This window comes from Rhinoraja longicauda, chromosome 2, assembly GCF_053455715.1.
Source record: "Rhinoraja longicauda isolate Sanriku21f chromosome 2, sRhiLon1.1, whole genome shotgun sequence".
NCBI classification, from domain to species: domain Eukaryota; kingdom Metazoa; phylum Chordata; class Chondrichthyes; order Rajiformes; family Arhynchobatidae; genus Rhinoraja; species Rhinoraja longicauda.
This window is the reverse complement of record NC_135954.1, coordinates 27,206,201-27,234,091: the sequence shown is the minus strand read 5'-3', so window position 1 is coordinate 27,234,091 and position 27,891 is coordinate 27,206,201. Positions and strand designations below refer to the sequence as shown.

General features: G+C 42.6%; 1 protein-coding gene across 1 annotated transcript in view; it reads left to right on the top strand.

The window, feature by feature from the left end:
- The first annotated feature begins 11,153 nt into the window (after positions 1-11,153).
- The window catches only part of LOC144602980 (myosin-IIIa-like), a 76,352-nt gene continuing 59,614 nt past the window's right edge, over positions 11,154-27,891 (top strand). The window contains exons 1-2 of the mRNA XM_078416107.1: positions 11,154-11,228; positions 23,224-23,407. Coding sequence (XP_078272233.1) covers positions 11,227-11,228; positions 23,224-23,407 — 186 coding nt within the window. The 5' untranslated portion in view covers positions 11,154-11,226. The remainder of the gene's footprint in view (positions 11,229-23,223; positions 23,408-27,891) is intronic.

Genomic DNA, 27,891 nt, shown 5'->3' with positions numbered 1-27,891 from the left:
GATACCTAGAAATCTGGTTAAATGGAGAAATGTTGGATACACACAGCAAGTCAGGCAGCATCCGTGGAAAGAGTAGCAGAGCTTCACTGCTGTGATTGATCTTGGGAGAACTGTTGCAATCTCCTGCCTGAAATGACATCTCCTGCTAATTTCCTTGCACCACAGGTACAATCACAAGACTTAAAAAAACATTTGGACAGGTACATGGATGGGATAGGTTTGGAGGGATATGGGCCAAGTGCAGGCAGGTGGGTGTAGTGTAGATGGGGCATGATGGTCGGTGTGGGCAAGTTGAGCCAAAGGGCCTGTTTCCATGCTCTATGACTATAATGCTAGTTTCCATGCTATATGACTATATGATTATGATTAGAATGCTGGGAATGTTGTTTGCTGAAGCAACCCACTCCAGGTCACGCAATCTCTTCCATATAAAAAAGATCTTAAATATTGATTTTTGGAGACCTGGCTGTCATGGGCAGAAGCAACATATTGCCCTCACCAGTGCACTACATTATATAGTCATACAGCACAGAAACAGGTTCTGCAGTGCAACGCAACCAAGATGCCCCAACTAAGCTAGTCCCATCTTCCTGCATTTGGCCCAAATCCCTCCTATCTATGTACCTGTATTGATCAGTGTGAAGAAGGGTCTCGACCCGAAATGTCACCCATTCCTTCTCTCCTGAGATGCTGCCTGACCCGCTGAGTTACTCTAGCATTTTGAGTCTACCTTCTATGTACCTGTCCAAGTGTCTTTTAAAAGCTGTTACTCTCATTGCCTCAACTACCTCCTCTGGCAGCTAATTCCATATACCCACCAGCCTCTGAATGAAAATGTTGCTCCTCAGGTTCCTATTAAATCTTTCCTCTCTCACCTTAAACCACTATCCTCTGGTTCTTGATTCCCCTACCTTGGCTAAAAGACTTTGTGCATTCACCCTATCTATTCTCGTCATGATTTTATATATATTCTCGAACAGTCATAGTCCTTCTGGAGAAGGCACCTCCAGAGTGCTTTTGGGGAGTTCAGGAGTCAGTGAAGGGACAGGAATATATTTCTAAGTCAGGTGGTGCAGGGCAAGAAAGGCCAGAAAGGATACAGAGAAGATTTACAATAATATTGTCAGGATTCGAGGGAAGAGGTTTGACACCTGTCTCTCTTCCAAGAAGAGGTTGAGCAGGCTAGGACGTTATTTCTCAGAGCGCAGGAGATGAGGGCTGATCACCTTATGGAGGTGTACAAAATCATGAGAGGAATAGATCGGGTAGACGTCCAGAGTAGGGGAATGATGAAGCAGAGGACATAGGTTTAAGGCGAGGAGGAAAAATTTAATAGGAACCTGAGGGGTAACTTTTTCATACAGAGGGCGGTGGATGTATGGAACGAGCTGCTAGAGGAGGTAATTGAGGCAGGTGACATCATAACGTTTCAAAGCCATTAAAACAGGTACATGGATAGGATAGGTTTAGAAGGATATGGGCCAAACGCAGGCAGGTGGGACTAGTGTAAATGGAACATGTTGGTTGGTGTGATAAATTGGGCTGAAGGGCCTGTTTCCATGATGTATGACTGTATGGCTGTGGACAAAAACATAAGTGCAAGGTTAATTAATTTAATTGAATTAAACATATGATATGACTTAATTGTTCCCTTGTGCTGTTGAGGCAGTCGTGGAAACAATTCCTTCAGCCCACTGAATCTACGCTGCCCACTAAACATTTATTTACTCTAATGCTACATTAATCCCATTTTGTTATTCTCCCCACATAATCATCAACACCCATGAGATTTTGCCATTCACCAGGGGCAACTTACAATGCCCAATTAACCCAAAATATCTGTGCCAAACATGATGCCACGATAGACGAATCCAGCATTTGTAGTTCCTTGTGTCGCTGGATTCAATGACCTGGTAGGTCATTTCCAGGGCTCCTTCTCCATGATGAACTTAACTCTGACTTACTGACAGAGCTCCAGGAAATGACATATAGGAGGAAGAAGAAATGGAGATGCCTGGGGGACTCAGGCTCTGCCCTGCCACCCGCCCCCAGCTATTTACAAATGAGGTGCACGAAAAGGGAAACAGGCATCAACGCGATTGGGAAATTCAGTGAGGCTGACATAGACCTCTTCAGATTGTCATTCTTTTTTGAGTTTTGGCAAGGTGGTGAAGGAGAACCCTGGCCCTGGGCTTTGCTCTTCAGAGTACAATGTCACCGTTTGATTAGCCCTTCTTAAGCCGTTGCTTTGCCGCACCGCTTTATTCTCAGAGTGAAGAGCGCACTATTGCTCCCTGGTCCCTTTCTCAATCTCTCTTGATAATTCAGGTTCATTAATTCTTTGCTTGTGACGTATCTATTTTTGAACGCTGCATAAAGCAGCCTGTTTACCAGTGCTACGTTCAAAATGCTGTTTGACTGTTTCTTGGCTGGTGCAAATCATTTTTTTAAAAAAATTCTTTGTTCTACACTTTGCTGCACTCTTTGTTTGAATTTGCTCATCTTTAATTTGTTTTCAACAACCCCAAAAAAGTATAATGTTATTATTAGAAAAAATAATTCATAATTCCCAATGTCAGAATCTAAGCATAAGATTCTGCATTGATAGTGGAATAATCTTTAATATTCTGCATTGTTGGCAGAGCCAATTAAAAAAATGATTGTCCGAAAGCCCTGCTTGCACAATGAGAATGCAGCCAGGAGAGTTCATTTTGTGAATTACTGTTAGGTGCCCGTGTAGGAGGACATCAGTAGGCATGTCGATGCAGTGCTAAGTGTGTCTCTAAGTGCTGTTATTAAAGCATTTAGAGAAATGTTGTTCCCAGAATCAAAGAACAGTTGCCAAGGAATCGGAATGGGTTTCTGCTGAGCCTGTGTTCCAGGGACTGATCTAGTTCATGATGGGTCAGACAATGATCTCCATGGGGCAGTGTGCAAGGGTGAACAGCGGGGATTTCTTTTTGTCATTTGGAAATATTACATCTGGTTGTGTAATCATATGTGGAAGTGTTTTTCTTTTTACGCATAGTGTAAGTGTGCGGGGATTGCTGGTTGGTGTGGACTCGGTGGGCCAAAGAGCCTGTTTCCAAGCTGTATCCCTAAGCTAAACTGAACCTCGGCAAGATTAATAGCCCTACCTACGTGCAGCAAGACATAGATAACATGGAGGCACGGGATGCTAAATAGCAAATCCGCACTTGCCCGAGAAAAATACCATACAATTCCTGTATAACATTTTTGAAGAAGTTCAACAGCATCTAGGATAAAAGGACCTAAAAGGCTGGAGTAACTCAGCAGGTCAGGCAACACCTCAGGAGAACATGGATAAGTGATGTTTCAGGTCAATGCCCTGATGAAGGGTCTTGATCTGAAATGTTACCTATCCATGTTCTCTGGAGATGCTGCCTGATCTCCTGAGTTACTCCAGTACTTTGTGTCCTTTTATGTATTAACCAACATCTGTAGTTCCTTTGTTTCAACCATCTAGGATAAAACAGCTTGCTTGATTGTAGTACGTACCATAGAAACATAGAAAATAGGTGCAGGAGGAGGCCATTCAGCCCTTCGAGCCAGCACCGCCATTCATTGTGATCGTGGCTGATCATCCACAATCAGTAACCCGTGCCTGCCTTCTCCCCATATCCCTTGATTTCACTAGCCCCTAGAGCTCTATCTAAATCTCTCTTAAATTCATCCAGTGATTTGCCCTCCACTGCCCTCTATGGCAGAGAATTCCACAAATTCACAACTCTCCGGATGAAAAGTTCCTTCTCACCTCAGTTTTAAATGGCCTCCCCTTTATTCGAAGACTGTGGCCCCTGGTTCTGTACCTGCAAGTCCTTATATCAGAAAAATCCTTCCATTCCACATTCCCACTTTCCTGCCTTTAATAATTTTGTCTATAATTATACATCAACCTCTGTATATATTTCATTCTTTTATGAATAGTCTTAACTTAGCTTCTCATTTTTTTTTAAGTGGCAATAATTGACATGTTCCTGAATTTAACTAAAAATTCTTAGGGTTAAAGAATAGACAATAGACAATAGACAATAGGTGCAGGAGTAGGCCATTCAGCCCTTCGAGCCAGCACCGCCATTCAATGCGATCATGGCTGATCACTCTCAATCAGTACCCCGTTCCTGCCTTCTCCCCATACCCCCTCACTCCGCTATCCTTAAGAGCTCTATCCAGCTCTCTCTTGAATGCATCCAACGAACTGGCCTCCACTGCCTTCTGAGGCAGAGAATTCCACACCTTCACCACTCTCTGACTGAAAAAGTTCTTCCTCATCTCCGTTCTAAATGGCCTACCCCTTATTCTTAAACTGTGGCCCCTTGTTCTGGACTCCCCCAACATTGGGAACATGTTTCCTGCCTCTAATGTGTCCAATCCCCTAATTGTCTTATATGTTTCAATAAGATCCCCCCTCATCCTTCTAAATTCCAGTGTATACAAGCCTAATTGCTCCAGCCTTTCAACATACGAATAGTGACACAGCTGGCAGAGCTGCTGCCTCAAGGCACCAGAGACCCTGATTCGATCCTGATCTCAAGTGGTATCGGAGTGGAGTTTCAACGTTCTCCCTCTGACTGTGTGGGTTTCCTCTGGGTGCTCCGGTTTCCTACAACATCACAAAGACCTGCAGGCATTAGGTTAATTGTTTCTGTAAATTTCCCCTAATGTGCAGAGAGGGGATTAAAAAGTGGGTTAACATAGAACGTGTGAACAGGTGATCAATAGTCAACATGGATTCAGTGGGCCCAAAAGCCTGTTTACTTGCTGTATTTCTAATTTAAACTAACAAAAACCTGAAGCACTGCTAATGACCAAGGGGAAGAAATACTGCAACATAATTCTGCACAATAAGCTTCTTAGCACAGCTCGACATTCTGTGAAGCAGATTTAGATGGCTGCTTCTCTTCTGAAAGCCAGTTCCATGACGACAATAATGTGTATACATGCAGCACTTTTGCTGTTCCTCGTTTCAGCATATTAGTGCACGTCAAGGCTGCATTTTGGACAATTAAATATAAAGAAGTCTGGGCAAGTTTTCTTTCATCCTCCTCAGTGATTTTAATGCAGTGACAGAATTAAGCTCCTAACTCATGCAATGTAAGACTTTTATAAAACCTCCAAATAACCCAAATTACTTGTAAATTGTGTTTTTCTCTGCTCATAATTGACAAAGCAAAGTCATAAAACACGGACATTTGTCCGTTTTCCCATTTAGACCATGCCAACTACCAAGCACCTATTTACATAAATTCAAAAACGAATCCTCTTTTATTCTCCACACTCCCTCCAGATTCAACCAATTACCCATTCACAAGGAGTAATTTACAATAGACAATAAAGGGGGGGGGGGCACAATGGCACAGCTGGTAGCGCTACTGCCTCAGTGCCAGAGACCTAGGTTCGATCCTGTCCTTGGGTGGAGTCGGCGTGGAGCTTGCATGTTCTTCCTGTGCTTTTCCTCCAGTTGGCCGCTCCAGTTTCCTCTCACATCCCTGCATGGATTTACAGAATCCGATTAACCTAGGATAATTGGATTCTGTAAATTCCTCTGAGTGTATAGGGAATGGATGACGTAAACCCCTTGTGAACAGGTGATCGGTGTGGACGCGGTAGGCCGAAGGGTCTGTTTCCATGCTATATCTTTCAGACAATCAATCAATTAACCTATCAGCCTTCACATCTTTGGGATGTGGATGGAAACTAGGAAAACCCCACTCATCACAGGAGACATAGAAACATAGAAAATAGGTGCAGGAGTAGGCCATTCGGCCCTTCGAGCCTGCACCGCCATTCAATATGATCATGGCTGATCATCCAACTCAGTATCCTGCACCTGCCTTCCCTCCATACCCCCTGATCCCTTTAGCCACAAGGGCCACATCTAACTCCCTCTTAAATATAGCCAATGAACTGGCCTCAACTACCTTCTGTGGCAGAGAATTCCACAGATTCACCACTCTCTGTGTGAAAAAAAACATTTTCATCTCGGTCCTAAAGGACTTCCCCCTTATGCTTAAACTGTGAGCCCTTGTTCTGGACTTCCCCAACATCGGGAACAATCTTCCTGCATCTAGCCTGTCCAACCCCTTAAGAATTTTGTAAGTTTCTATAAGATCCCCCCTCAATCTTCTAAATTCCAGCGAGTACAAGTTGAGTCTATCCAGTCTTTCTTCATATGAAAGTCCTGCCATCCCAGGAATCAATCTGGTGAACCTTCTCTGTGCTCCCTCTATGGCAAGAATGTCTTTCCTCAGATTAGGAGACCAAAACTGTACGCAATACTCCAGGTGTGGTCTCAGCAATGTCCTGTACAACTGCAGCAGAACCTCCCTGCTCCTATACTCAAATCCCCTCGCTATGAATGCCAACATACCATTTGCTTTCTTCACTGCCTGCTGCACCTGCATGCCTACTTTCAATGACTGGTGCACCACGACACCCAGGTCTCGTTGCATCTCCCCTTCTCCTAATCGGCCATCATTCATATTCATATTACTATACAGAAGACTATGCAAACTCCACATAGACAACATCGGAGGTGAGGATTGAACCATGGGTCAAGGGAGCTGTGAGGCAGCAGCTCATTTCATAAGTTCTAGGAGCAGAATTAGGCTAATCAGCCCATCAAGTCTACTCCGTCATTCTATAATGGCTGATCTATCTTTCCCTCTTAATCCCATTCTCCTGCCTCCGTCCCATAACCCCTGACACCCGTACTAATCAAGAATCTGTCAAACTCTCCCTTAAAAATATCCATTAATTTGGCCTCCACAGCCGGCTGTGGCAATGAATTCCATAGATTCACTACCCTCTGACTAAAGAAATTCCTCCTCATCTCCTTTTTCAAGGTACGTCCTTTTATTCTGAGTCTATGGCTCAGGCCCTTGCCTCTCCCATTCATGGAAACACCCTGTCCATATTCACTCTATCCAGCTCTATAGAAGCTATGCCATTGTACCATCTGTCTGTTAATAAACAAACACAGTTGTACTAAATAAAGACCTGAAAATAGGTAACATTTAAAAAATATTTCTGCCCCCAATAAGTACCCTGCTAGGGATGGAGTAAATCAATAAAAGAAGGAAAGGGAGATTTAACGGCTGTCAAGGGAAAGATATTGTGATTCAGAATATAAATGTCTGAAAGGGATTTAACAGTGAAATAATGGTTCCCAGCCCCCTAACCTGTCACTTACTCAACCTCGATGTAGGAATTTAATGGATCCCACTGGCAATCCATGGAGTGGTCGAAAATTTATTACCATTCTTTCGAACGAATTTTTACAATGTGAACCCAATTCAAAGTCCATTGGTCGTGCACATTTCCTGTGGTAGGAAATCAGCAATAAAATGGAGATGCCAGCTCCTCAGCATCCCTTGGGCCTCCCCCAGCTACAATCAAGGGCATCTAGTCCTTCAGATCACCAGTCCCCCTTGCCTTGCCAATCACTAACCCCACTTTGATCTCCTCCCTTCTGTTTGCTGGAGTCTTCTCCAACGTCATTTTCTCAGCATGTCCACTTTACTAAATATCTGTGGGAGATGGACTTGATACTGAGGTCCCATTGGAAAGATTGCCAAAGTCTCATATCTTTTGCTTGGTTGTTCAGGAGTTTGTTAGCCTCACATTTCATAGCTTGATGAACAAACTAGATTGTGTGAAGAACAGGGCGGCACAGTGGCGCAGTGGTAGAGTTGCTGCCTTACAGCACTTGCAGCACCGGAGACCTGGGTTCAATCCCGACTATGTGTGTTATCTGTACGGAGTTTGTACGTTTTCCCCGTGACCACGTGGATTTTCTCTGAGATCTTCGGTTTCCTCCCACACGCCTCAAAGACGTACAGGTATGTAGGTAAATTGGCTTGGTATGTATAAATTGTCCCTAGTGTATGTAGGATAGTGTTAATGGGTGGGGATCGCTGGTCGGCGCAGACTCGGTGGGCCGAAGGGCCTGTATCCACTCTATATACTCTAAACTAAAACTAAAAATACAACTGTGTAAACTAGTGCCATATAATGATAATGTCCAACAAGAGAAAATCCAGCCCTGACATTTAATGGCATCAGTCAGAGTGATGAATACAGGAGTTGGGATGCCATGATAAAGCTGTACAAGTCATTGGTAAGGCCACATTTGGAGAAACTTGCATTGTTCTGGTTACCCTGCTTTAGGAAGGATGATATTAAGCTTGAAAGGGTACGCAAAGGATTTACAAGGATGTTACTGAGCCTGGAGGTTTTGAGTTATGAGGAGAGAATGGATAGATTAGATCTTTTTTCCCTGGAGCACAGGAGGCTGCGGAGTGACCTTTTATAGGTTTATAAAATCATGACGACGTAGATAACGTGAATAGCCATGTTGCCACAGCCAACGCAGTGATGTTGTCATGATAGGGGAATCTAAAACTAGAGGGCATAGATTTGCAGTGAGAGTGGAAAGATTTAAAAGGGCCCTAAGGGTGAACTTTTTCACACAGAGTGTGATGCAAATATGGAACGATAAAGTCAGAGGAAGCTGTAGGGACAGATACAATTACGACAATTCAATTACGACAATTCAAAGACAATTCAAAGACCGCAGGCAGTGAGAATGGGCCCGCACCTGTCCTCCACTATCACCCTGAGTACCGGCACACCACAGGGCTGTGTTCTGAGCCCCATGCTCTACTCCCTCTTCACACACGATTGTGTTCCTGCATTCGACACCAACACCATTGTCAAGTTTGCAGATGACACAACGGTGATCGGGCTGATCACCAACGGGGATGAAACAAACTATAGAGCAGAGGTGCAGAACCTGGCGGACTGGTGCTCGGATAACAACCTGTCCCTAAATACCACCAAGACCAAGGAGCTGATCATCAACTTCCGTAGGTCACATAACGGGGAATATGCCCCGATCTCTATCAACGGGGACAGTGTGGAGAGAGTGTCCAGCTTCAAGTTTCTGGGCACTCACATTTCGGAGGACCTAACATGGTCCAATAACACTGCTGCACTGGTCAAGAAGGCACAACAAAGACTGTTCTACTTAAGAACACTGAAAAAGTCTGGTCTACCCCAACAGCTGCTGACGACCTTCTACCGCTGCACCATAGAGAGCATCCTAACGCATGGCATCCCTGTGTGGTACCTCAGCTGCCACGAGGCAGAAAGGAAAGCTCTACAGCGGGTAGTCCATAGAGCTCAGAGGGCCATCGGAACACAGCTACCAGACTTGGAGGGCATCTACAACACACGATGCCTCAGAAAAGCCACCAGCATCCACAAAGACTCTTCACACCCCTGCAACAGTCTGTTCGAACTCCTTCCATCGGGCAGACGATACAAGGCCTTCTATGCCTGCACCTCCAGACTCAGGAACAGCATCATCCCCAGGGCCATAGCTGCTATGAACCGGTCCTGCTGAGCCGGATGGCCACAACGCATAGATCAACTTGCACTTTACCCTGTCCAAAACTGTTACAACTGTTTCGTTTCGTTGGGTTGCTGCTGTCTAAATTACCTAAATTATTGCATCGTATGGGAGGCGCATTCCCAATCTCGTTGTACCCCTGGGTACAATGACAATAAAGATATATTGTATTGTATTGTATTGTATTGTATTGGATAGGAAAGATTTGAAGGGACATGGGTCCGGTGTGGGTTAGTGGGACTAGCTTGGTTAGGCAACATGGTCGACACAGATGAATTGGGGTTAAGAGCATAGCTGTCTGACTCTATGACTCCATTGCATTATCGTCACTGCCCTCACTATAAATATCCTGAGGATTACCATTGCCGGAAAGTGAATTGCCGTAACCATTTAAACAACGTGGCTTCAAAAGCAGGTCCGAGACTAAGAATCCTGCAGTGAGCAACTCACATTCTAACTCCACAGAGCCCGCCTATCTTCCACAAAGCTCAAGTCTGGAGTGAGATGGAATACTTTCAATTTGAATGGATGAGTGCATGTTCAACAAGATTCAAGAAGTTCAGCACCACAGAGGACAGAGCAGACCATTTGAAAAATACCCTATTCTGCCCACCTCCAAAGCATAGCAGCAGCATTTAATTCATCCACAGGATCCAGCAACTCTCTCACCAACAGCATTGTGAATATACTCTCATTTCAAGGATTCACTGCCACCTTCTCAAGGGCAACTCGGGATGGGTATTTAAATGTGTAGGAAGGAACTGCAGATGCTGGTTTAAACCGAAGATCGACATATAAAGCTGGAGTAACTCAGCGGGTCAGACCCACATCTCAGGAGAAAAGGAATAGGGGTCTGAAGAAGGGTCTCGACCCAAAATATCACCTATTCCTTTTCTCCAGAGATGCTGTCTGACCCGCTGAATTACTCTAGCTTTTTGAATCTATCATGGGCATTTAATTGTTGGCTCAGCCAGCAAAGCCCATATTCCTTGAATAAATGTTTAAAAATTGACGCTTATGGCACTCACAAGAAACTAAAGCTGTGAGCCTGAATTCTGGCCTCACCAGGTGTTGGGGTTGTGCTAGAGGTTAGTGATGAGGCCGGAACTAGGAGATGATCAGCAATCTTGACTTTCTTTGCCTTGCTATTTCGTTCTTTTCACTGCCTTGGCCATCCAGGGCAAATGCCAGCTCATTTGTCAACGTTGACATAGCATCATTTAAATCAATGAGGAACTGAGACAAGAGGATTTGAGAGCACCTCATCCATTCTCACTTCCCAGATTCTGCATTTTCATTCAAACTGCATCTGTTATACATACCAGATCAAATCTCTTCTTTGTTCTGCAGGTATATAACATACTGACTGCAGAGTCAATATTCCCATTCTATCACAAGTTATAACCCATTCAGTTTTACTATCAACATTACAATTTAAACCATTCTATTCAAATCTTCTGATGTGTGTGTCTAAGTCTAATATGCAGCAATGAATTTCACGCATCATTTATAGTTTAATTAAATGGTTTGTGTCTTCAGAGATCAAACCATATAGGGAAAGGCTCTGTTTGAAGTCTTTATTAATACCTACTAATCCTTGACACAGCTTCATAATGCTCAGATCCAGTGCTGTAACTTGCCTGCTTCGGATTTTAAGGATTAGTTAATAGCTCCTCCTTTCAAGAGCTCATAATGATTCTTGTGGTTAGCAGATGGCCAATGGACCAGATATACCTGGACAATTTATTTGGGCTTTATATAATTATTCAGACACCAGGTTTAACATCTAAACTATGTAAGTACTAACATTTCCAAAGCTCTAACATCTTGCATCACTTACTGTTTCTTTGTCAACAGCTTATCAGCAAAAGCGAATTGCATTTATTATATTTACCTTGATGTGGAGGTAAATTTCTAAATGGAAAAAATACAATAGCAAACTTAATTGTTTTGCATTTTAATATGTTCTTCTATTAAACGTTATCTTAATAAGTAAAAATGTACTGACTTGGTTGTGGTTCCAGTTGATGAACCTTTGTTTTAGTATTTTTTTAGAATTAAATGACATTCATGTTTTAAATTATAGACTGTTTGGCATCACGATGTCATCAAGATCAGTGAATCTTTTGGCCAGAAACAGGCTTTCAGTTCAGATGACCTTTGCTGATGCTTGTAGTCCACACAGATCTCCTCCCACTCTGATTACAGTAGAGTACCTGTCACGACTGTCAATACGTTCCTCTCCAGATTAGTGTGTCAAGCCCCTCATCCCGTCATTTATATCCGCCAGTGCTAATTTGCTGCAACCAGCTCAGGTTCCTAACTTTCTCTGATGCACTGTTATGAAAATCCTCTTTACTTGATTTGTTAGTTATTGTCTCATGTTCGCACGAGAAAGAAATCCGGACTGACATAGAGAGACAGGCACATTATAAAATACTTTTTGCAGCATTTGGCAGCCCAAAAACACATCCCACAGGCAACAAAATTATTTAATGTAAAGACCTTGTAATATTGGAAAAAAGATTACCTAGTTTGCAGACAGCACGCTTCCATGTCACCATTTTGAATTCTTATTTCTTGTTAAGTATTATTAATTATTTTTTGTGCACCATGTAAACATTGGATTATATTGATATGTCACTGGTTGTGATATGTAAATACGGAACTGCATTTCTGTTAACAAGTGAGCTGAATTACATTCCATGCCTATGAGTATTTGTTAGAGTACAGTTGTAATGTAGGGAACACAGTCAATTTGGGAACCAGGATTTCCCACAATTTCGATCTTTGCTGTTGCTCTAGAAATATCCAGTTTATTGACAGTTAATAAACTGCTGTGACGACATTCTTACCTGATGTAAAATCTGACGTGCCATTCTGCCCTTGTGTTCCATGCCAGCTCTGAAGGAACTACTCCAATCAGTACTATTCTCTCTCTCCTAATTTCCCCAATAACATCATAGTCGACTGTCTATCTATGTCACTCTGCCTCACTCCAAAAGCATCTGAAATTTAAAGTCGGATACAATGGATATCATCCATCATCTTGCTACATCCTGCTTCTAACATTGGGAAGAAGGTACCCAAAGAGCCTGAGAACCATTTGACTCTTGACCCTAAAAGAATAGGTTCTTCCCACCAGTCATCAGGCTCTTGAAGCATCCTGCACACCACCTACACGCAAGCCTACCTCAGTATCGAACTACTGTTGATTTTACTCCAGTAAGGTTGCACTATGTACTTTGCCTTGCAATATCATGGTCTGGTTTATCTAGAATATTTGATAATTTATTGTATATTTATTTGTTGTTCTGTTGCATTAATGTACCTGTAAAGCTGCAGCAACCAAGAATCTCGTTGCTACTGTCCTGCATTGCTACCATCTCATTGCATAGGACAATTCCACACTCTTGACTCTCACCTCTTGCCTCTTCTATTCTGAAACTTACTATTGCCCAATTGTCCAGTCAACTTTGATTCTTTTTGTCATTTACAAATTCAAGGCATAATTTACAGAAGCGGATTATCCCACCAGCACATCTTTGAGATGTGAGACAAAACCTAGACAGTGATGGGATTACTAAATGGCAAACTCCGCTTGGACAGCATCTTAGGTCCCTGGAGCTGTGAGGCAACTGCACTAGAAACATAGAACATAGAAACAAATAAAAATAAGTGCAGGATTAGGCCATTCGGCCCTTCGGGCCAGCACCACCATTCAATATGATCATGGCTGATTATCTAAAATCAGTGCCCTGTTCCTGCTTTTTCCCCATATCCCTTGATTCCATTAGCTCTAAGAGCTAAATCTAACTCTCTCTTGAAAACATCCAGTGAATTGGCCTCCACTGCCTTCTGTAGCAGAGAATTCCACAGATTCACAACTCTGGGTGAAGAAGTTTTTCCTCATCTCAGTCCTAAATGGCCTACCCCTTATTCTTAAACTGTGACCCCTGGTTCTGGACTCCCCCAACATTAATTGGTGCAACATCCTGCTGCCCCTGATTTTTCCCATGCTTTTGGTTCCCCAGAACCCTCCCTTAATACTATGCCTCTCTCCAAGAGCATCTGAAATTTAAAATTCAACCACGTGTCTAGAAATATATATTACTGCATTTTGGTGGAATAAAGAGCCGGCTGACCGATAAGAATTTAGCAATAGAAATTTTAGACGAAAATGCACCAAGTCAGAAACTTTTAGGAAGAGATGTTGATGTAAAAGTTCATTACACAGAAATACAGGAGTTGGGGCCTACGTGGATAAACCTCTAAAGTAAATAAACCCAATCTTACCTTATATAAGTTAGGTGATGGCACATGTATAAATGAAATAATAGCAAGCATTTGCAAACCAATGGATGAATTCTAATTAAAATATTAAGCTGCAATTCACTTTGTTCTATGTTTTATATATCTTCCCCTAATCACTTTCTCAAGATAGCCAAGAAATGAAACTAACACAATTTTCCTTTTTTTAAAGTAAAATAATTTATATTGTGCAAAGCCACATTTGTTACAGTGACTTCCTCTGCAGAACAAGTTCCTGCATGTTTCAGCATTTTTAACCATTTGTAGCAACATTCGAAGAGCAGTTTAATAGTTTTGAAGTATTGGATGGGTTACATGTATGATTGATTAATTAAACCCAAAAAGAGTCCACATCTTAAACAACGGATACAGTAGATGAGGTTGGAGAAGGAGCAAGTGAATCTCTGCCGAACCTGAAAGGACTGTCGAGGTCCCTGGATGGAATCGAGGGAGGAGGTATAGGGGCAGGTGATGCATCATCTGCGATTGCAGGGGAAGGTTCCTGAGGAGTGGTTGTTTAGGTGGGAAGGGATGAGTTATCTAGGGAGTTGCGGAGGGAACGGTCTCTGCGGAAGGTGGAAAGGGGTGGAGATGGGAAAATGTGGCTGGTGGTGGGATCCTGTTGGAAGTGTCGGAGATGGTCTAAGTAAATTTGATTGCAGGATGGAAATTGGTGGTGAAGTTGATGAAGTCCATGAGTTCTGCATGGGTGCAGGATGTAGCACTGATACAGAGTTTGGGAGATAGAGTTTGGGGATAGAGCCAGTGTACACCTGGAATAGGGATTGTTCAATGTACACTTTAAAGAGGCAGGCATAGCTGGGGCCCATGCGGGTGCCCATAGCTAGGCCTTGGACTTGGAGGAAGTGGGAGGAGGCAAAGGAGAAGTTGTTAAGGGTGAGGACCAGCTCCACTCGGCAGAGTAGAGTGTTAGTAGAGGGAAATTGGATGGTTCAGCGGTCGAGGAAGAAACGGAGGGCTTTAAGGCCTTCCTGGTGGGAGATGGAGCTGTACAGTGACTGAACGAGGGATGGAGGTGTAGAGTGTCTAAACTAAGGTAAAATGTTAAATTTGCCCCAATGTCCTATGAGATTGCAGATGACAAACAATGAATGCCTTTTTTCGATCTCTTGGAAGTTTAAAAATTTACTTCATTGTCAGTCATAGTTAAACTGCAGGCTGAACAATTCAGAGACAACAATCCAAAGATTAGAGTTCAGATGGCCAGACCCTTAAACATGAATAAGTTATCAAGTAAATGTATGATTCCACACCAAGACTGGACTTGGAAACTTGTCAAAGCAAACTTTTGCCCACAATCCATCTGAGGCCATAAGAGTGAATCACTTTCTTTGATTGTTTTCTTTATAGAAATCTGCAGGCGTTGCTTATCTGCACATTTCGCTGATCTCCTTACACCCCTCTTGCCCGGCAGATACTCTCTCTGGCTCTGCGGAGGCAACCCTTCACTCCACGTGTGAGGACTAAACATATTTCATCATGCTATTTATTTACAACTTGGCAACAATTTTGCCTCTGAAAACTGGGTCGTCATGAGTGTCCAGTCAAATATGAACTGAGACGAGGATGACCCCTGCACCACGTCTTTTTCCATCCTCTCTGAGTCACTCGCTTCAGGCACGGCATGGTGACACCATGGCCTTCTCAATCTTCTGCATCAGCAGCTGAGAGACTGGAATAAGTCTTGCCATGTTGACTGCCTCAGGCTCAGTGTCCTTGGCCTTTCTTGCGTCCTTGAAATATGCTCAGCCAAGTGTATCAGCATGCCTTTGTCTGAAGAGTGCTGAAACTCCGTGATGTATGTCTGTACTTTCACAAGCATTCTCTGCAATTTCTTTGGAGGAACTTAACGCCAATGACCTCAAGTGGCTTGTGGCGTGAAGCTCTCAAAGACCAATGATTACAGTTCACAACCCCCTCTTGACTTGTGCATGACGAGTCGTCACATCTGTCAAGCTTTGCTGATGAATGCTGTTAACTGACCTTCCTGCAAGATCTTTGCTCCAAGATCCTTTTCTGAGGAAATTCTCTGTAGTGTTAGCTACTTATCATATTAATACAAGCACTAGCCCTGATGTTACCTTCTGTTTAGTATGTTGATGATGATTTCCTGATTTCAGTTACCCCTTGTTCAGCTTTCTGCTGCTTCTTTCCTCATTTGCCCATCGGGGCTCCCCACTTGTGGCCATGGTCTGATTCCGCCTCTTCATCTATTTCCCTTTTCCAAAGATCATCACATCATTTGTCCTTCAAGTACAGCATGCAGACATTGTTGAAACTACTGTAGTACTGTGCTGAAAACAAGTGGATTTCTAATCCAATGGTATCTACGGAATGAAGTGTGGAAACATGTTACAATATAAACTTTCCTCATCAAAGTCCTATATGACAAAGCCCATCCTTTATAACCAGCATACTAAAACATTTGGTCCTATTAAAAATTTGGCAAAATGACTATGATTGTCTTCATGGATTAGTGGCTCCTCTTCAAGGCTTGGTTGGGGTCCAGAGAACTTCTCAGCTCATCATTTCATTCTCAACACACGCTAAGCTAGATAATCTGGGGGTAGACATTTACACTGGGTTTACTCCCTCTGTCCTCATCAGTTTCTCAAATTACCTTTAAGTTTAGACAATAGACAATAGGTGCAGGAGTGGGCCCTTCGAGCCTTGGGAGGCACAGAACACATTGCGAAAGAGTGTTCGAGTAACTTTCCTGATGAGACAGTGTACAGGAAGGAGATAGAGAACCTAGTAACATGGTGTCAGGACAATAACCTCTCCCTCAATGTCAGTGAGATGTAGGAGCCAGTTATTAACTTTAGGAAGTGTGGTGGAGTACATTCCCCAATCAGCATCAATAATGCTCAATTGGAAATGTTTAAGAAATTTAAGTCCATTGGCATTAATATTGCCAATAATCTGTCCTGAACCAACCACATTGATGTGACAGTGAAGAAGACACACCAATGCTATTTCCCGAGGATACCAAGGAAATTTGACATGTCTCTAGTGACTCTTACAAACCTCTGCAGATGCACCTTGGAGGGCATACTGGTTCAGCGGTACATTATTTTTACATGTACATTCATTTTAGAATTAAATGACATTCATGTTTTAGATTATTGACTGTTTGGCATCACGATGTCATCAAGATCTGTGGATCTTTTGGCCACAACCAGGCTTGTAGTTCAGATGACCTTCACTGATGCTTGTAGTCCACACAGATCTCCTCCCACTCTGATTACAGTAGTGAAGTACCTGTCACGACTGTCAATATTTTCCTCTCCAGATTAGTGTGTCAAGCCCCTCATCCCGTCATTTAAATCCGCCAGTGCTAATTTGCTTCAACCAGCTCAGGTTCCTAACTTTCTCTGATGCACTGTTATGTAAATCCTCTTTACTTGATTTTTTAGTTATTGTCTCATGTTCGCACGAGAAAGGAATCCAGACTGACATAGATAGACAGGCACATTATAAAATACTTTTTGCAGCATTAGGCAGCCCAAAAACACATCACACAGGCAACAAAATGCTTTTATGTAAAGACCTAGTTTGCAGACAGCACGCTTCCATGTCACCATTTTGAATTCTTATTTCTTGTTAAGTATTATTAATTATTTTTTGTGCACCATGTCGGGTTATATTGATATGTAAATAGGGAGCTACATTTCCGTTCACAAGTGAGCTGAATTGCAATAAATACTCTGAGTATTTATTAGAGTACAGTTGCAATTTGGGAACCCGGATTTCCCACAAATTTCAATCTTTGCTGTTGCTCTAAAAATATCCAGTTTATTGACAGTTAATAAACTGCAGTGACAACAGTTCTTACCCGATGTAAAATCTGACGAGCCATTCTGCCCTTCTGTTCCATGCCAGCTCTGAATGAACTACTCCCATCAGTATCATTCTCTCTCTCCTAATTTCCCCAATACCATCATAGTAGACTGTCTATCTATGTCACTCTGCCTCACTCCAAAAGCATCTGAAATTTAAAGTCTGAAATCCACCTATCATGGATATCATCCATCATCTTGCTACATCCTGCTTCTAACATTGGGAAGAAGGTACAAGAGCCTGAGAACCGTTTGGCTCTTGAGCCTGAAATAATAGGTTCTTCCCACCAGTCATCAGCCTCTTGAAGCATCCTGCACATCCCCTACCCACAAGCCTCCCTCAGTATCGTACTACTGTTGAATTTGCTACAGTAAGGTTGCACTATGTACTTTGCCTTGCAATATCATGGTCAGGTTTATCTAGATTATTTGATAATTTATTGTATATTTATTTGTTCTGTTGCATTAATGTACCTGTAAAGCTGCAGCAACCAAGAATCTCATTGCTACTGTCCTGCAATGCTACCTTCTCATTGCATAGGACAATTCCACACTCTTGACTCTCACCTCTTGCCTCTTCTATTCTGAAACTTACCATTTCCCAAATTGTCCAGTCAACTTTGATTCTTTTTGTCATTTACAAATTCAAGGCATAATGTACAGAAGCGGATTATCCCACCAGCACATCTTTGGGATGTGAAACCAAACCCAGAGAGTGATGGGATTACTAAATGGCAAACTCCGCTTGGACAGCATCTTAGGTCCCTGGAGCTGTGAGAATTATAGACCAGTTAGCCTAACATCGGCAGTGGGGAAGATGTTGGAGTCTATTATTATAGAGGTAATAACGGCGCATTTGGATAGCGGTAAAAGGATTGGTCCAAGTCAGCATGGATTTATGAAGGGGAAATCCTGCTTGACTAATCTTCTGGGATTTTTGAGGATGTGACAAGTAAAATGGATGAAGGGGAGCCAGCGGATGTAGTGTATCTGGACTTTCAGAAAGCCTTTGATAAGGTACCACACAGGAGGTTGGTGAGCAAAATTAAAGCACATGGTATTGGGGGTAGAGTATTGACATGGATATAGAATTGGTTGGCAGAGAGGAAGCAAAGAGTAGGAATAAACGGGTACTTTTCAGAATGGCAGGCAGTGGCAAGTGGAGTGCCGCAAGGCTCGGTGCTGGGGCCACAACTATTTACAATATATATTAATGATTTGGATGATGGAATTAGAAGTACCAAAAGCAAGTTTGCAGATGACACAAAGCTGGGTGGCAGTGTGAACTGCGAAGGGGATGTTAGGAGGTTGCAGGGTGACTTGGACAGGTTGAGTGAGTGGGCAGATGCATGGCAAATACAGTATAATGTAGATAAATGTGAGGTTATCCACTTTGGCAACAAAAATAAGGAAGCAGATTATTATCTCAATGGTGTCAGATTAGGTAAAGGGGAAGTGCAACGAGACCTTGGTACCCTTATACGCAGTCACTGAAAGTAAGCGTGCCGGTACAGCAGGCAGTGAAGAAAGATAATAGCAAGTTGACCTTCATAACGAGAGGATTTGAGTACAGGAGCAAAGAAGTCCTTCTGCAGTTGTATAGGGCCCTTGTGAGACCACATCTGGTGTATTTTGTGCAGTTTTGATCTCCTAATTTGAGGAAGGACATCCTGCTATTGAGGCAGTGCAGCATAGGTTCACGAGGTTAATCCCTGGGATGGAGGAACTGTCATATGAGGAAAGATTGGAAAGACTAGGCTTGTTTTCACTGGAGTTTAGAAGGATAAGAGGGGATCTTATAGAGACGTATAACATTATAAAAGGACTGGACAAGCTAGATGCAGGAAAAATGTTCTCAATGTTCGGGGAGTCCAGAACCAGGGGACACAGTTTAAGAATAATTGGGAGGCCATTTAAAACTGAGGTGAGAAGAAACCTTTTCACCCAGAGTTGTGAATTTATGGAATTCTGTGCCACAGAAGGCAGTGGAGGCCAATTCACTGGATGAATTTAAAAGAGTTAGATAGGGCTCTCGGGGCTAGCGGAATCAAGGGATATGGGGAGAAGGCAGGCACAGGTTACTGATTGTAGATGATCAGCCAGGATCACAATGAATGGCAGTGCTGGCTCGAAGGGCCAAATGTCCTCCTCCTGCACCCATTTTCTACGTTTCTATGTTTCTATGTACCGAGGTACAGTGAAATTCATTTTTGTACACAGTTCAGTACAAGTATCACTTTACATAAGAACTTAGATACATCTTAGATAAGCAGTTGCATCACCAGACTCAGGAACAGTTTCTTCCCTACCATTACCATGCTAATTGGACGTTCCATAAGCTAGGGCACTTCCAATTCACCTCTACCTCATTTTGAACATTGGACTTTGTCTATGGAACAGAAGCACGACAATGCTGAGAACTATATTTTTCACTATGTATCTCCCCTTTGCTCTATCTATTGCACTTGAATTTGACTTAATCGTATTTATGTATGGTACTATCTGATCTTTTTGGATAGAAGGCAAAACAAAACCTTTCACAGTACCTCAGTACACGTGACAATAATAAAGTAATCCTAACCCTATAATTAACACTCTCAGATACTGGAGGATAGCCAGTAGTTTTAACTAACAGAGATACTTTATTTATAAAATAACACAAATTGTACAAATCTGTGTTTCTTTCGGTGACTTCTTTGGCAGAGTTAGATTGCTTCAACCTGCTTCAAAAGGTACAGTGAAAAGCTTTGGTTGCTTACTAGCCAGTCAGCGGAAAGACAATACATGATTACAACCAACCCATTCACAGTGTACAGATATATGTCAAAGGGAATAATGTGAATTATTTTTAGTGCAAGATAAAGCCAGTAAAGTCTGATCAAAGATAGTCCGAGTGTCTCCAATGGGGTAGATAATAGTTCGGGACTGCACTCTAGTTGTGGTAGTATTGTTCAGTTGCCTGATGACAGCTGGAAAGAAACTGTCCCTGAATCTGGAGGTGTGGGTTTTCACACTTCTATACCTTTTGCCTGATGGGAGAGGGGAGAAGAGGGAGTGGTCAGGGTGCAACTCGTCCTTGATTATGCTGGTGGCCTTGCTGAGGCAGCGTGAGGTATAAATGGAGTAAATGGATGGGAGGTTGGTTTGTGTGATCGTCTGGGCTGTGTCCACAATTCTCTGCAATTTCTTGCGGTCTTTGATGGAGATATTCCCAAACCATGCTGTGATGCATCCCGATAAAATGTTTTCTATGGCACATCTGTAGAAGTTGGTGAGAGTTGTTGGGGACATACTGAACTTCCTAAGCCTTCTAAGGAAGTCGAGTTGTTGGTGTGCTTTCCAGGCCATTGTTTCAATACGGGTGGTCCGGGAGAATTTGTTGGCGATATTTACTCCTGGGAATGTTAGGCTTTCATCCATCACTACTTCAGTGTCGTCAATGTAAACCAGGATATTTGCTTCCTGAGTCTCCTTTGTCTTGCTGACGTTGAGAGAAAGGTTGTTGGCTTGACACCAGGTCATGAGGTTCTCAATCTTCTTCCTGCACTCCGTCTCATCATTATTTGATATTCGGTCCACAATGGTGGTGTCGTCTGCGAATTTATAGATCAGCTATAGAGTAGTTGGTCACATGCTACAATTATTAGGGAAAATTGTTAAGGGATACACACTAATTATTTCATAAGCCACATGTTTCTCAATATTGAGCCACATATTGTTTCTATTTATTATGTGTGTTATCTTAAGATGTAAGTATTTAAAGAAGCTGCAGGAAAACTAAATACTACAGTGGCGAACTGACAGATTGAAAAGTATTTTCACAAAAGTCATATCCAATTCCATCGGTAATTCCTAGAATAAATACAAAGGGATGTTCAGCTAGTCTAGCAGCAGCTGTGGAGAGAGAACGCAAAGTCAAAGATGAAACTTTTTCTCTCTCCACAGTTCTTCAAGATGAAGAGTCCTAATCCAAAATATCGTCTGTCCATTTTCCTCCAAATATCGTCTGTCCATTTTCCTCCACAAATGCGGCCTGACCCGTTGAGTTCCTCCAGTAGTTTGCTTTTTGTTCAAGATTCCAGCATCTGCAGTCTCTTGCGACAACAACTTCCCTTCATTCTAAAATTGAGAATGTCAGATGTAAAAACCAAAACCGTTAAAGTTGCTTGATAGCTGAAGATTTATAATCTTACAGAATAGACGCAGTGTTGTTGAGGTAAATGTATTTCAGCTATTTCTTCCATGTCACCTTGGGCAGATAGCTTTGTCTTCATTTCTAAGAGATTTGAGTAACTAAGAACCATGTCAACCTCATAAAACCGTATTTGGTGGTTCTGGAAATCAGTCCAGTTATTCCCACTTGTGTTCAGTCTGCCACACCCGGTTGCTAACTGTTTTAGCCCCTCTTCCCTCTTCCATACTAACTTTTCTGTCCTAGGCCTCATCCATTGCTAGAATGAGGCCACACACAAACTGGAGGAACAGCACCTCATATTCCACTTGGGTAGCTTACCAACCAACAGTGTGAACATTGAATTGAATTCTTCAATTTAAGGTCACGAAAGGGCCCCTCCTTTCTTCTCCCAGGCAATCTCCACCCCCTAACTCTCCCCTGGGCCCCACTTGGACAAGCACCTAATCTCCACTCCACCTCCCCTTCTATTATGTTGCTTCCAATTCGCTACCAATTTTTTAGTCTCGCACCTTCTGTCTCATCATCTCTGGCCATTGGCAGAACATCTGCCTATCAAATCAGTCTAAAGAAGGGTCCCAATCCAAAACATCACCTATCCATTTTCTCCAGAGAATGCTGCCTGACCAATGAATTACTCCAGCAATTTGTCTTTTTTTGTAAACCAGTATCTGCATTTAATCCCATGCCTCGGGTCTTTCCCAAATGCTTCTCAAGAATCCAGGCAGCACACTGCATAGATCCTTTTGAATTTAGCTCAATTCATGTTGTGGGAACCAAGTCATAGGCTGCAGCCTCACTATGTCCTAATATGGAAGCATGGGTGCAGCTGCTACTAAGCCACCAGTTACAGGATTTCAACTATTCCTGACCAAAATGTTGTTGCAATTGTGCATTAGTCTATCACCTGATTACGACTTTATATTTGCACAACACTTCAAAAGACTAACGGAATACTTTTTCTTTCCACTTTGAATGGAGATAATAGAAAGTGATGGACATCTCATCAGAGCCCAATGTGGAGATCCTAGCGTCTATACCGAGAGGGTCATGGCTGATTCCATTTCATGCCAACCAACATTAACGTGGACAAGGTCACAAGTATCTTATCACAGGAATCTGGTTATTGAATATACTTTTTTTCCAATGAGTACAAAGCTGTTTGGAACAAGATAGATCAGCCATGATTGAATGGCAGTGTAAACTGGATGGGTGTGTGTATATATAAATGTGTATATATATGACATGTCATTGATAAACGATGCACCAAAATGACTACGGAGTGTTGAATGTTCATTACAGATAGATCACATTTCGATCTTCTGTCCTTGATCATTGATTTTGGGTCAAAATACAATTTTATTTGTCGGATAAAATATTAGTCTACATTAAATGTACTTTGTCATTTCTTTTCCCTTGTTGATCAGGAGGTCGCAGTTAGGGATGTTTCCGGTAACTGAAAAGGCGATCACCTTCGACAACTTCCCTGATCCGTCCGATACATGGGAGATCATTGAAACCATTGGCAAAGGAACATATGGAAAGGTCTTCAAAGTATTAAACAAGAAAAATGACAGCAAAGCCGCAGTTAAGATTCTGGACCCAATCCATGTGAGTAAATGCGCTGATGTTTGCAGTGTGCCACCTTCTTTACAATTTACCCAAGCCTTTCCAAATGTAATTGGACAGAGTATTATCCACATAATTCTCCCTTCATACGTAATGACTGATCAAACACACATAAGGTTGCTATATTACAACAGAGAGGCAAGATTGCTGATTGTCTTCTGGATTTACTGCCTAGGTCTGAACAAAAGAACAAAACCTGTTCAGAGCTAGATATCACATTATTACTATTGATTCCACTCCCCTGCAGTTCGCTGTAACAGAAGCCATTTCAGCATTTATTTCCATTCCTTTCAGTCATTCTGCGGTATAATGATTTGACAGTGATTCATACCTAGAACTGGCTGGAAGGTAGTAATAAAACAAGTGTTCAATGCAAAAGTGATTCATGTTGGAATTGATGCAAGATTTTACTTTATTGGGAAGTCTCTGTGAAAAGCCATTGTCAATGGTGCAGAACATCATCAATGACAGATTGTAATAGGACAAGATCATGAAGACAATGAAGGTAGCATTAAGTTTTTACTAAGAATATCTCAGTTATTGGACAAGTAATTGCAGAAATCATTTTCAGGGCAATTTAAAGAGATCAATTAACATTTTTGGGATGTGAGAGGAAACCAGAGCATCCAGAAGACACTGACTCAATCATAGGGAGACTGTGCAAACCACACACAGATAGCACCTGAGCTCAAGACTGAGCCTGGGTCTCTTACGCTGTGAGGCCCAGCTGTACCAGCTACACCATTGTGCTGCCATGGGATGACAAGGACAGCGTAAATGGTAGGCCCTTGTGGAGTGTTGAGGAACATTTGGCCGCATTTGGAGTACTGTGCCCAGTTCTGATCGTCATACTGTAGGAAAGATGTCATTAAAATGTGGAGGATGCAGAGGAGATTTATAAGTGTGTTACCAGGTCTGGAAGCATTGAGTTACAATGAAAGACTGGAGCTTGGTCTTTATTTCCTTAGAGCATAGGAGACAATAGACAATAGGCAATAGGTGCAGGAGTAGGCCATTCGGCCCTTCGAGCCAGCACCGCCATTCAATGTGATCATGGCTGATCATTCTCAATCAGTACCCTGTTCCCGCTTTCTCCCCATACCCACTGACTCCGCTATCCTTAAGAGCTCTATCTAGCTCTCTCAAGTCAAGTCAAGTCAAGTCAAATTTATTTGTCACATACACATACACGATGTGCAGTGAAATGAAAGTGGCAATGCCTGCGGGTGGTGCACAAAAAGAATTACAGTTACAGCATATAAATAAAGTTAATAAGTTACTATTAGTGTCGACAAAAATTTAGTCTCTGGGGTTATAAAAGTTGACAGTCCTGATGGCCTGTGGGAAGAAGCTCTGTCTCATCCTCTCCGTTTTCACAGCGTGACAGCGGAGGCGTTTGCCTGATCGTAGCATCTGGAACAGTCCGTTACTGGGGTGGCAGGGGTCCCTCATGATCTTACTTGCTCTGGATCTGCACCTCCTGATGTATAGGTCCTGCAGGGGGATGAGTGTAGTTCCCATGGTGCGTTCTGCCGAACGCACTACTCTCTGCAGGGCCATCCTGTCCTGGGCAGAGCTGTTCCCAAACCAGACTGTAATGTTGCCGGACAGGATACACTCTACAGCCCCAGAGTAGAAGCAATGAAGGATCTCTGAATTTCCTCAGTTGTCTAAGGTGGTAAAGGCGCTGCTTAGCCTTGCAAGTCTTGAATGGATTCAGAGAAATGGCCTCCACTGCCTTCTGAGGCAGAGAATTCCACTGCGGGACTGAGGGATAAAGTTATAGAAGTTTATAAAATCATGTAGGGCATACCTGTAGATATGGTTAACAACCACAGTCTTTTCCCAAGGGTAGAAGAACTGAAAACTAGAGGGCATAGGTTTAAGGTGAGGGGGAAAATTTAACAGCAACCGGAGGAGCAAGTTTTTCCACACAAAGTATGGTGCACATATGGAATGAACCACCAGAGGAAATGTTGGTGCTGGTACAATTATGTTTAAGAGTTTAATATTTAAGAGTCACTTGGACGGGTACATGAACTGGTAAGGATGAATGCACACAATCTTTTCCCAAGAGCTGTGGAATTAAGAGATAACCAAGAGGGAAAAATTTGATCGGAACCTGAGGAGCAACTTTTTTACACTGAGGTTGATGGACAGGTTGCCAGAGGAAGTAGTTGAAGCAGGTACAATAACAACATCTAGAACATAAAACATTGTACATAGAACAGTACAGCATAGGAACAGAACCTTGGGCCTGCATTGTTTGTGAAAAGCTTTGTTTTGCATGCTGTGCAATAAAATCAGATAATACTATACATGAATACAATCAAGACAAACTCAAATATAATAGGTAGAACAAAGGGAAAGATCCCGAGTGCAGAATGAAGTTCTCACTAATGCAGTGCAACAGTTCCATAGATAAAGAATCAATGTCGATGTCCACAATGAGGTATAAATGAATTGAACTGTACCCTAGCTTATGGAAGGAAAGAGAAAGCAGTCCAATTCTATAAATAAGTGTAAGAAGGAAGTGACCTGTCTTTTCATTCTTGCCATTCTTGATAATTAACACCCAATAAATCATCTTGTATTTTCACATGAAAATTCATCATATGACAAAGATTAGTATGGGTGTCAGGAATTATGGGGAGAAGGCAGAAGGATTTTTTTTAGATTTTTTTTTTTTTAGATTTAGAGATACAGCGCAGAAACAGGCCCTTCGGCCCACCGGGTCCGCGCCGCCCAGCGATCCCCGCACATTAACACTATCCAAACCCACTAGGGACAATTTTTACATTTGCCCAGCCAATTAACCTACAAAGCTGTACGTCTTTGGAGTGTGGGAGGAAACCGAGGATCTCGGAGAAAACCCACGCAGGTCACGGGGAGAACGTACAAACTCCGTACAGACAAGCACCCGTAGTCAGGATCGAACCTGGGTCTCCGGCGCTGCATTCGCTGTAAGGCAGCAACTCTACCGCTGCGCCACCGTGCCGCACGCCGATGGGGTTGAGAGGGAAAGATAGATCAACCATGATTGAATGGCAGAGTAGACTTGATGGGCAAAATGGTCTAATTCTACTCCTATAACTTAGGAAGTTTTGGAACAAGGATGGTTGATTAACGATGAGACGTTTACACCCATTCCCATCATCTCCCTCCAGTTTCTGCCACTCACCTATGAAACAGGGCAAATTTTGGTGTATGGCTTTGGGCTGTGGGAGGAGGCCCATGCAGTCACAGGGAGGACATGCAAAGTCCGCATGGATAACACAGGAGTTCAAAATCAAACCTGGGTTGCTGGAGCTGTCTTACCTTTATAGCTAAGAAGTAGCCCTCCTACCTTCTTATTATGATTGTCACGTACCAAGATAGAGTGAAAAGCTCTGTTTTGCCTGTTATCGAGTTAAATCATACCATGAAGTACAACCATACACAAATAAAAAAGAGTGAATAGTTTTAATGGATAATAGTAGATCCTCATCTCCAACAGTACTCACTTTAAGACATTTCTTCAGCATTTTTATTAGCCAAAAGCACCAGTTCACACGAAAGAGTTTTTTAAAAACGTGATTATTTGAATGTGCCTACTAATTAAATGTAATTCTAAGACCTAATTAAACTATTAGCGTGTACCTATTTGTGACAACATTAGTGCTATTAACCTCTTTATTCTGTGTCAGTGCAATCACCCGGCAAACAAATGCCTTAACAGGACACACTTTGTACTGTCTGAGTTGTTGAATGGGTCAATTTACCACTGCTGAGGGGAGTAATTGACCGTGGCTCCATTAAAAACACATTTGGGCTATGGTTACATTACTATTATTTTTGTATCCGGGTATGCAGATTTTCTAAAAATCAAATATGTTAATCAGGAAACAGGTTTTCAGTCTAACTCCCAAACCAGTGAACCTAGGAAACAGTTATCATCAACCATTAACATAACTAAGTACTTATTGGTTTCTTCCAGATATTGTAAAGGTTGCCTTGGGCCACTCTGGCTGCTGTGCAAAAGGCTGCTTTGCTCTTAGAGTCATAGAGTCATACGGTGTGGAAACAGGCCCTTCGGCCCAACTTGCCCATACCGGCCAACATGTCCCAGCTACACTAGTCCCACCTGCCAGCATTTGGTCCATATCCCTCCAAACCAGTCCTATCTATGTACCTGTCTAATTGTTTCTTAAATGTTGGGATAGTTCCTGCCTCAACTACCTCCACTGGAAGCTTGTTCCATACATCCACCACTCTTTGTGTGAAAAAGTTACCACTCAGATTCCTATTAAATCTTTTCCCCTTCACCTTAAACCTCTCTCCTCTGGTCCTAGATTCACCTACTCTGGGCAAGAGATTTGGCTTTAGGTGTTGTTTGAAAGATCTGATTTCCATTGAACCAGGGAAAAAAAATTACATGTGGAATATGGGTGGGGGTGGGGGGGGGGGGGGTGGGGGGGGGAGGTGGG